The sequence below is a fragment of the Musca autumnalis genome, unplaced genomic scaffold (genome assembly GCF_047663935.1).
Source record: "Musca autumnalis isolate F117 unplaced genomic scaffold, ASM4766393v1 scaffold_1, whole genome shotgun sequence".
Lineage (NCBI taxonomy): Eukaryota > Metazoa > Arthropoda > Insecta > Diptera > Muscidae > Musca > Musca autumnalis.
This window is the reverse complement of record NW_027411644.1, coordinates 333,630,252-333,641,488: the sequence shown is the minus strand read 5'-3', so window position 1 is coordinate 333,641,488 and position 11,237 is coordinate 333,630,252. Positions and strand designations below refer to the sequence as shown.

The following is an 11,237-nucleotide window of genomic DNA, read 5'->3' as shown; positions in this document are numbered from 1 at the left end:
ATACTAAATTTAGTACAATTTGGATTTGGGTGAACGGATAGATTTGGAATCCTGAAATTTGGAATGAGAATCACTGTTGAAGAGAATTCGAACTAAACTTATACGAAAAGTACTAAATAGTATTAATATAGTACAATTTAGATATGGGTTAACGAATAGGGCCCGAATCCTGAAATTTGGAATGGGGGTCACTGATTAAGAGTAGGAAAGATGTACCAAAGGTCGAAAAGTCCTAAATGGTAGTGAGTTTAGTATGATTTGGATTTGAAGAGCTGGAATCCTGAAATTTGCAATTAAGGTTACTGTTAGAATATAGAATTGAGATATGGAGGAAGCTTTGGAAAATGGTACTAATGTGAATGAAGCAGTACTAACTGGCACGGAATTTGCTGTATTTGCGTGAACAGATTACTGTTGGAGTGAGGTAGTTTTGGAAATTCATACTTATGGAAACGTGCTAAATGAAACTACATTGGCTATAAATTGGGGTTAGGTGAACGGATAGAGCTGAGATATGAAAGTACATTTTGAAAAATCGTGTACGAAAAGTGCTAAATGGTACAAAATTTGGTACCTTTTGGTATTTGCTATATGGTAGAGAATTTTGTACAATTTGTGACTTTGTAAAGGGTAGAACTGGAATTTTGAAATTCGGTACTAGATTAGCAATTGGTGTTTAGAGTGGAGGTAGGGAGGAGGTTTTGAAAATTCGTACTTATTTATACAAAAAGTACTAAATAGTACTATAATGGGTTTCAGGAGAACAGATAAAGCTGGAAAAGTGAATTGGGGTTAGGATATATGTTGAATATAAGGAAGTAATCTTTTAAAATACACTAAGTCGAGAGGTACCGGTTTATGGGGATATACGAAAACGTGAATTTTTATGGTCATTTTGGATTTTTATGGCCATTTTGAATGCCGAAAATTTAACGGACCTATTCGGGTTCTGGGCGAAACCGCTATAGCTAGAACCTTGCATTGTAAATGTGCGTGATTATTGTTGTGAAGGCGTGAGATAAAGTTTAGTGTTTGGAAATTCGTACTGGAAGGGAATGCTGTGTTAGTGAAGGGTTAAAACCAGGAGTCAAATCTGAAATGTGCAATATGATACGTAGTTTTGGAAATTCGAAAAAAATATGGTAGTTGTGTAGGGATGCGACTACAATCGAAAAAAATATTGGTAATAAAAATAGGTCTTAGTACAACAGAATCTCCAGTATTCACCATTCCCGTATTAAATATTGTTTATATATATTTTGTTCCCTTTCCGCATACGAAGTAGCGGGCATTTGCTAGTTTTAATATATTTTGAATGTATTAGACCCATTTGACCACAGAATTGGTTGTAATTTGGTATTTTGTGTTTTCAGAGGCCAGAAAACATTCTTACCAAAGTTGGGTTATATAGGTCCACGTTTTGGTATAGCCCCCACATAAGGCCCCTTATAAAGTACGCGTCATTTTAATATATTTTGAATGTATTAGACCCATTTGACCAAAGAATCGATTGTAACTTTGTATTTTGTGTTTCCAGAGGCTAAACAAACATTTCTACCATAAAATGTTTATATAGGTCCACGTGTTGATATAGCCCCCATAATACAATATATCCCGATTTTCGATATTTTGAACGTTTTAGCCTCATTATCACACCGAGATGGAAATTTGGTATTTAGTCTTCTTTAGGCGTATAAAACTTTCCCCCAGAAATTTGTAGGTATAGGTCCACGCCATCATATAGCCCCCATAGAACGGTACCTTCCGAATTTTGATATTTTAAAGGTTGTGGCCACATTAATCCACCGAAAAAGCTGAAATTTGTGGTGGAGGGTATAAAAAGTTCGGCCCGACCGAACTTAACGCTTTTCTTACTTGTTTCTTACTTGTATGGTAGAAGTCAGTTTGTTGTAGTGGATGGTTGTGAGTCTAGTTGCCTTCCCCTGTCCTCTGGAGTGCCGCAAGGGTCTGTTCTAGGCCCACTTCTATTTATTTTATACATGAATGACCTTCCTCTTCACACGAATTCGTCATGTTGTTCAACTTTTATTTTTGCAGATGATATATTCTTGCTTTTTAGTGGTACACGTGATGCTTCCAACATACTTGAATGTAATATTGATTCAAACTTAGATTGTTTTGTTCGTTGGGCTACAAGGAACTTATTGAAAGTCAATCCTTCTAAGACCAAGGCTTTAGCTTTTTGCAATAATAACTGTTCTTTACCACCCATTGATATCTTCTTGGGTCACACTAAAATTGACTTCGTACAGCAACATAAATGCTTGGGAGTAATTATCGATTCTGATCTTTCATTCAAAAGCCACATTGATTCTTTGTAAAGTTTGGGGCATATTGCGTAGGATTTATGGTTCTAATTTATATCTTTCTCACCAAATAAAGTTATTGCTGGCTAATTCTCTTTTGATGTCCCAAGTATTGTATGGACTTGAGGTGTATTCTGGTACTATTGGCGCCAATATTGACAAATTGAGGTGTATTGTCAATACTATTACACGTTTTTTGTTTAATCTTCCTCGAAGTAGTCATGTATCAGGTCATGTCATTCGGTTTCTAGGTTGCTCCTTCGATATGTTCATAAAATACCGTTGTACGTTGCTTTTTTATAATCTTATAAAGAATGGTATACCTAGTGCCCTAAGGAGAAGATTTACTTTTTTACATTTTACTAGAAATCCCCAAATTTTTATTTCTTTGATTTGGAAGGATGTGTATTCTAGGCCTTTCTTAGTCAGAGTTGCACGGTTTTGGAACTTTTTACCACTAGAACTACGTATTTTTTCTCACACCAATAATTCTTTTCGTTTGAAAATCCTTAGATACATTCAGGGGCTACCTGAACAATAATATTATACATATATATATACTAGCAAATGCCCGCTACTTCGTATGCGGAAAGGGAACAAAATATATATAAACAATATTTAATACGGGAATGGTGAATACTGGAGATTCTGTTGTACTAAGACCTATTTTTATTACCAATATTTTTTTCGATTGTAGTCGCATCCCTACACAACTACCATATTTTTTTCGAATTTCCAAAACTACGTATCATATTGCACATTTCAGATTTGACTCCTGGTTTTAACCCTTCACTAACACAGCATTCCCTTCCAGTACGAATTTCCAAACACTAAACTTTATCTCACGCCTTCACAACAATAATCACGCACATTTACAATGCAAGGTTCTAGCTATAGCGGTTTCGCCCAGAACCCGAATAGGTCCGTTAAATTTTCGGCATTCAAAATGGCCATAAAAATCCAAAATGACCATAAAAATTCACGTTTTCGTATATCCCCATAAACCGGTACCTCTCGACTTAGTGTATTTTAAAAGATTACTTCCTTATATTCAACATATATCCTAACCCCAATTCACTTTTCCAGCTTTATCTGTTCTCCTGAAACCCATTATAGTACTATTTAGTACTTTTTGTATAAATAAGTACGAATTTTCAAAACCTCCTCCCTACCTCCACTCTAAACACCAATTGCTAATCTAGTACCGAATTTCAAAATTCCAGTTCTACCCTTTACAAAGTCACAAATTGTACAAAATTCTCTACCATATAGCAAATACCAAAAGGTACCAAATTTTGTACCATTTAGCACTTTTCGTACACGATTTTTCAAAATGTACTTTCATATCTCAGCTCTATCCGTTCACCTAACCCCAATTTATAGCCAATGTAGTTTCATTTAGCACGTTTCCATAAGTATGAATTTCCAAAACTACCTCACTCCAACAGTAATCTGTTCACGCAAATACAGCAAATTCCGTGCCAGTTAGTACTGCTTCATTCACATTAGTACCATTTTCCAAAGCTTCCTCCATATCTCAATTCTATATTCTAACAGTAACCTTAATTGCAAATTTCAGGATTCCAGCTCTTCAAATCCAAATCATACTAAACTCACTACCATTTAGGACTTTTCGACCTTTGGTACATCTTTCCTACTCTTAATCAGTGACCCCCATTCCAAATTTCAGGATTCGGGCCCTATTCGTTAACCCATATCTAAATTGTACTATATTAATACTATTTAGTACTTTTCGTATAAGTTTAGTTCGAATTCTCTTCAACAGTGATTCTCATTCCAAATTTCAGGATTCCAAATCTATCCGTTCACCCAAATCCAAATTGTACTAAATTTAGTATCATTTAGTACTTTTCGTGCACTTATAGCTCGAATTTCTAAAAACCTTTCTTTGTTACTCTCCATCAGTGACCCTCATTACAAATTTCAGGATTCAAGCTCAATCCGTTCACCCAAATCCAAATTGTATTAAATTTAGTACCATTTAGAACTTTTCGTGCACTTATAGTTCGAATTTACAAAATAAGTACGAATTTTCAAAACCTCCTCCCTACCTCCACTCTAAACACCAATTGCTAATCTAGTACCGAATTTCAAAATTCCAGTTCTACCCTTTACAAAGTCACAAATTGTACAAAATTCTCTACCATATAGCAAATACCAAAAGGTACCAAATTTTGTACCATTTAGCACTTTTCGTACACGATTTTTCAAAATGTACTTTCATATCTCAGCTCTATCCGTTCACCTAACCCCAATTTATAGCCAATGTAGTTTCATTTAGCACGTTTCCATAAGTATGAATTTCCAAAACTACCTCACTCCAACAGTAATCTGTTCACGCAAATACAGCAAATTCCGTGCCAGTTAGTACTGCTTCATTCACATTAGTACCATTTTCCAAAGCTTCCTCCATATCTCAATTCTATATTCTAACAGTAACCTTAATTGCAAATTTCAGGATTCCAGCTCTTCAAATCCAAATCATACTAAACTCACTACCATTTAGGACTTTTCGACCTTTGGTACATCTTTCCTACTCTTAATCAGTGACCCCCATTCCAAATTTCAGGATTCGGGCCCTATTCGTTAACCCATATCTAAATTGTACTATATTAATACTATTTAGTACTTTTCGTATAAGTTTAGTTCGAATTCTCTTCAACAGTGATTCTCATTCCAAATTTCAGGATTCCAAATCTATCCGTTCACCCAAATCCAAATTGTACTAAATTTAGTATCATTTAGTACTTTTCGTGCACTTATAGCTCGAATTTCTAAAAACCTTTCTTTGTTACTCTCCATCAGTGACCCTCATTACAAATTTCAGGATTCAAGCTCAATCCGTTCACCCAAATCCAAATTGTATTAAATTTAGTACCATTTAGAACTTTTCGTGCACTTATAGTTCGAATTTACAAAAACCTTTCTTTGTTACTATCCACCACTGACCCTAATTTTAAATTGCAGGATTCCAGCTTTATCCGTTCATCCAAATCCAAATTGTACAAAATTTAGTACCATTTAGTACTTTTCGTACCCTTATAGTTCGAGTTTACAAAAACCTTCATTGTTACTCTTCATCAGTGACACTCATTCCAAATGTCTGTATTCCAGTTCAATCCGTTCACCCAAATCAAAATTGTACTAAATTTAGTACCATATAGTACTTTTCGTATCCTTATAGTTCGAATTTCCAAAAACCTTTCATTGTTACTCTTCATCAGTGACCCTCATTCCAAATGTTTGTATTCCCGCTCTATCCGTTCACCCAAACCCAAATTGTACTAAATTTAGTACCATTTAGTACTTTTCATGCACTTATAGTTCGAATTTCTAAAAACCTTTCTTTGTTACTCTCCATCAGTGACCCTCATTACAAATTTCAGGATTCCAGCTCTATCCGTTCACCCAAATCCAAATTGTACTAAATTTAGTACCATTTAGTACTTTTCGTATCCTTACAGTTCGAATTTCCAAAAACCTTTCATTGTTACTCTTCATCAGTGACCCTCATTCCAATTGTTTGTATTCCCTCTCTATCCGTTCACCCAAACCCAAATTGTACTAAATTTAGTACCATTTAGTACTTTTCGTGCACTTATAGTTCGAATTTCTAAAAACCTTTCTTTGTTACTCTCCACAATTGACCGTAATTTCAAATTTCAGGATTCCAGCTCCATCCGTTCATACAAATCCAAATTGTACTAAATTTAGTACTATTTAGTAATTTTCGTACACATAAGTACGAATTTCCCAAATCACCCTCATGTCTCAATCATACACTTCAACAGTAATCTTAATTCCAAATTTCAGGATTTTAGTTCTATCCGTTCACCCAAATATAATTTGTACTAAATTTAGTATCATTTAGTACTTTTCGTACACATTAGTACGATTTTCCAAAAACATTTAATTACATCAACACCACTTCCCTACCCTGATTTCCATACCAAATTCCATGATTCTAGCTATATCCGTTCAAAATATACAATTGGTACTACATTTTGTAAATTTTAGTACTTTTCGTACACTTAGAGATCGATTTTCCAAAAACCCTTTGGTACATCTTTCTAGATCTCCATCAGTCACCCTCGTTCCAAATTTCAGAATTCTAGCTCTTACCGTTTCCCTAATACAAAGGGTACCATATTTAGTACCTTTTAGTACTTTTCGTACACTTCTGGGTCGAATTTCCAAAAACCCAGCCTTATCTCACCCCTACACACCAACAGCAACCTACACCCAAAATTTCAACTTTCTAGCTACAGCGGTTTCGTCTGGGCGGTGATGAATCAGTCAGTCAGTCAGTCAGTCAGTGAATACCTCACCTCACTGCTCTTTTATATATATAGATATATATGTATATCGATATATATGTATATATATATGCCACTCTTTAAAAATCAGCATATGTTGAGTTACTACTCTTTGGACATCTTTTTTTTTTTTTTTGTTTTTCTTTAACATTTTATGGCTGGGGAGCCGAATAAAAAATATATCTGCATTTAAATAATAATTAATTGTTATATATTAATATATTTAAGTACATTAAATTGAATTTATTATTTTATAACTCAGGTTTTTTGTCTTGAGATACGTTTATTTGGCCATTGAGGCTTTGTATCATGTATGAATTTTGAAATAAATAAATAAATAAATATGAATATGTATATGTATTTCTGTTGATTGAAGACCTGCGAAAGCTGTGTTGGTGGTAATACAAAAAATGGGTAAAAATGTGATGAAGTAAACAAGTTTTTGTTGTGTTCTTTCTTGATTTCTGGACAACCCACGCCACATTTAGACATGTGCTCAAAGAACTAAAGAACACCCCTTGGGCAAGATGTCTCTAATGTACGATTTTTCGATATAGATACGGCATCCAACTAAAATTATATTTGTCAAACAGGTGCGTCATCAAGTACAGAGATTTGGGTGTAATATTCGTATTTAACCCAAAGTAGAATGTGGGGGCACATCTGCGGTTCTTGATGAATAAGTTTCAAATTTGTTATAAATACGCATTTTTAATAGTCGGTCACTGAAATCGGATGCGCCTTGCAAATATATGAACATCGCGAAATTTGAACACACTTGAAGGTTTTTTAAACGGTACGATGCTACTGACGGCACACTTTGGCCGCTGAATAAAACATGGATATCGCAAAATTCAGAAATGCATCCCACTTTTCTTTTTTTTTACACAATTTTAATCTGATCGTCACGAGACAAAGAAGTGTATTGAATTAGCCAGTGAGCGCTTGCTGAGAGCAAGTGAGCATACATTTCAATGTGTTTCATATTAACATTTACGCTCCCTTGCTCTCAGAAAGCGCCCATTGGTGCATGTGTTTGTTTTTTTTTGTGGCTTTTGGGTTTGTATTTGTTTGCACCCAAACATATATTTGTTTGCAGGACCCAAACATATGTTATGTTTGGGACTGCTTGTAAACAAATATATGTTTGTTGCAAAATATGTTTGGGACATATGTTAGAGAGGCCATTTTTTTCTGTGTGTATGCTATTTTAAATACATATTCATGAATTTTGAACGATTGGTATATGTATGTAGACCAAAATCGGTGAAAAAAGTAAAAAAAATCGAATGGAGTTTTGCTATTTTGGCCTTTAAGAACCTTTCATTACCGACAAAAATCGGTAAAATTAAAATGCTTATAATTTCGGCAATTAACGATATTATTCGGTAAATTAGCGGCCAATAAAAAGTAGTCGTAAAGTTCCACCGATATCAACAACGTTTTTTAGTTACCGATTTCTGTCGGCAACTAGAAGGGAAGTTTTTTAACTTTTCGCTCTGAATTCGAAACGAAATCCTCTACGAAAAATCGTATAGAAATCGGAACGAAATCTGAACGATTTTTCTTCCGAAATTATTTAGATGTGTCGGACATCCGAAATTTGGTTTGCTGGGCACTTCTAGCACTGTATACGTCTTAATAGTTTATTCAAACTGTTGTTGACTTACTGCGTGAAACCTTATATTGATATTTGATCAAATCAATTAACTAATGCGTTTGTTATCCGTCATACATCAGCAGGGCTTGCATTAAGAGATTATTTACAAGAAGACACTTAAATTAATTAGAAATAATTCGAATATATAAGTATATTTGGCTTCCCCGAAAAGCGAAATACATTTTTTAATGTTTTGTTTATTAGCAGAATTAGTTTATTTTAATAGTTCATTTTGAACTTTAAGTTAACCGGATCGAAAATTTCAATAAATAACAAAAGAAGATGTATAATAATGTGGTTACTTATGCAAAAATCCACTATGCATTCATTGATTTGAATACAATTCGGATATTGCTAAAATATAGAAAACAGAGTGACCCTTTTATGACTCTCTGTGGACTACTTCAAAAAGAAAGTAGAAGTGGAAGAACTACTTCATCAAATTGAGTTTGCTGGGTATAATTAAACATGGCACAACAACATACTATACACAAGAGTTAAATTGCTTGTTCATAATCAAAAAGAAAGTGGCATTTAATATTGACGGTCGCTTCTGTGTATCATTGGCACCTTAGGAAAGGATTCTAAAAAGCATTTTAAGTTTTACTATGGCCAGGCAGCAAATATCACAGAAAACGCATCGTTATACACATTGGATTCTACTAAGTATTTTCAATTATGGACGTTTCCTGGACATCATTAATTGCCAGTGGGATAATCGGCAGATGCAAATGCTTCCAGTTAACAAGTTCTACAAAACAATTACCACTATATTCAGAGTATTTATTGTTATTGTCTATTGGGATGTGCTGCCGGATGTGCTGCGCAGCTTCCTGCACAAACCCAAAGGTTTTGTGAATCTTTTTTCCATGTTTCAAGTTACATCCGTGGTGGTGTTCAGTATTGGCTTGTTTCTGATGAAGGTACGAGACAGTTTAAAGATAACGCAGTTGATCAACAGATTCGTAAGATTGAATATTCAAGTATCCGAATTGTCCCAAAAACGATTTGTCCTTTGCAAGACATCGATAAGTCTCTTCTTCGTAAAGATTATAATAACTTTGTTGGGATACATCAACGAGATGCCTCATATTTTGGAAGTGCAGGGGCTGAACATTAGTTCATCGGTTAATATTGTCATCGGTGTTTACCTTTGGTTGGGCTCTATGTATGTTTTGGACACTTGCTACTTGGGCTTCCTTATGCTGGCCCTGATGTACCGAAATCTGGGAAATCATTTGCACTCTATGCTGAAGAATATGAAAGACATTGAAGCCGATAGTCACATGGGTAGTTCTCTAACCGCATACAATCGCATGAAACTTTTGTGTGATTATTCCGAAAAATTGGATGAATCCGGTGCCGTGTACACGTGCCTGTATAAAATCACAAAAGATTTCGTCAATGTTTTCCAATGGAACATCCTCTACTACATCTACTACAATTTTATGGTAATTTTTCTCTTACTCAACCACTGTATTTGGCAATACACGCGCAGCAATTTCATTGACTTTGGCGAAATTATGTTTGTCTTTGTGAAAATTGCAAACTTGGTTCTAATGATTATGTGTGCCAATGATTGTGTCGAAAAGTCGGAAATGGTAAACCAGTTGAATTTAGACATTGTCTGTTCTGATATTGATGGCAGATGGGACACAAGTGTAGGTGGTCACCCAGTAGGGGCTCAGTGGGGAACTTTCATTCCACTGTTTATTTACTGTTTACCTATTATCTCTTTGCAGGTGGAAACTTTCCTCAGTCAGCGTAAAGTGGAAAATCTTGAAATCAAAGTATTTGGCTTCTTTACCCTCAACAATGAATTCATCCTCATGATGTTATCAGCCATTATTACTTATCTGTTCTTTGTCATTCAGTTTGGTATGAGTGGTGGATTTGGGATGTCATCAATGAATAGTGAAGATTAATTCAAATCTTCACTGTCAAATTGATGCAGTGAAACGTCTCTAAATACACAGTTAAATACACGTTTTTATTACTAACAATGTGCAGAATGGGTTGATTTTGAAATCTTATTACAGCCTCCACCAGATTTCAGGCTCTTCTAGTTGGATGATATGGGTGCAATTTTAAAAATACCCAAAGTCGGGCGACGCATTTCTATGGGAGGTGTATCAAAACGTGAAACTGTACCGACAATTCTCTGTCGGAATATTTTATATTACGAATGAAGACTAAATGCCGAATTTCAGCCATTTCAGTCGGATAATGAGGCTAAAACCTTCTCAATTACCGAAATCGGCGGTATCGTTGTATGGGAGTTATACCAAAACAATATAAAAAATACAACCTGACCAAATATATTTATTTTTATCTTAATTATGAATAAACATACAATAAAACATCGACTTTTATTTTCTGCACGCTATATCTGCATTTTTCCCACTGTGCGTCATAAATGTCAGCCCCATTTAGGATTAACGGAGTTGTGCTTGTCGTTCGGATTCCCATAGACTTTGTTTTCGAGGCATTTATTTTTAGGCCGACTTTGGTTAAGTCTTTAGTTAAGATGCCATTGGATGCCAGATGACGCTTCCTCGTTAGTTTGCCTTAGGACTTCACCCAATACGATTAAAAAATTACAGGCGATAGAGTGCAACCCTATCTGACGCCGGAGCTTATAGAGAATGGTTTATTCTCTTGTCCTTTGAAGCGGACTTGACATGATACACCACGATATTGCTCCTTTATGACCGATATTAGCTGTGCCGTTATGCCGAAGTTATGTAGGGCTGATGGCATCCCTGTTTATGGTGTCGAATGCTCTCTCAAAATCAACAAATATTAGGAAAGGTGGAGAGTTGAACCCGGAAGACTGTTCTATAATTATTCTTATGTGATCAATACATGAGAACTTCATTCGAAAGCCGCTTTGTTCGTTGCGAAAATATGACC

The 11,237-nt window shown here is 35.1% G+C and overlaps 1 protein-coding gene across 1 annotated transcript; it reads left to right on the top strand.

Moving 5' to 3' along the window:
- The first annotated feature begins 8,842 nt into the window (after nt 1-8,842).
- Gr93a (Gustatory receptor 93a) lies at nt 8,843-10,707 on the top strand. The gene is made up of 2 exons (XM_073964421.1): nt 8,843-9,985; nt 10,067-10,707. Exons 1-2 carry the CDS (start codon nt 8,933-8,935, stop codon nt 10,247-10,249), a joined length of 1,236 nt encoding a protein of 411 aa, XP_073820522.1. The 5' UTR covers nt 8,843-8,932; the 3' UTR covers nt 10,250-10,707.
- The last annotated feature ends 530 nt before the right edge of the window (nt 10,708-11,237 follow it).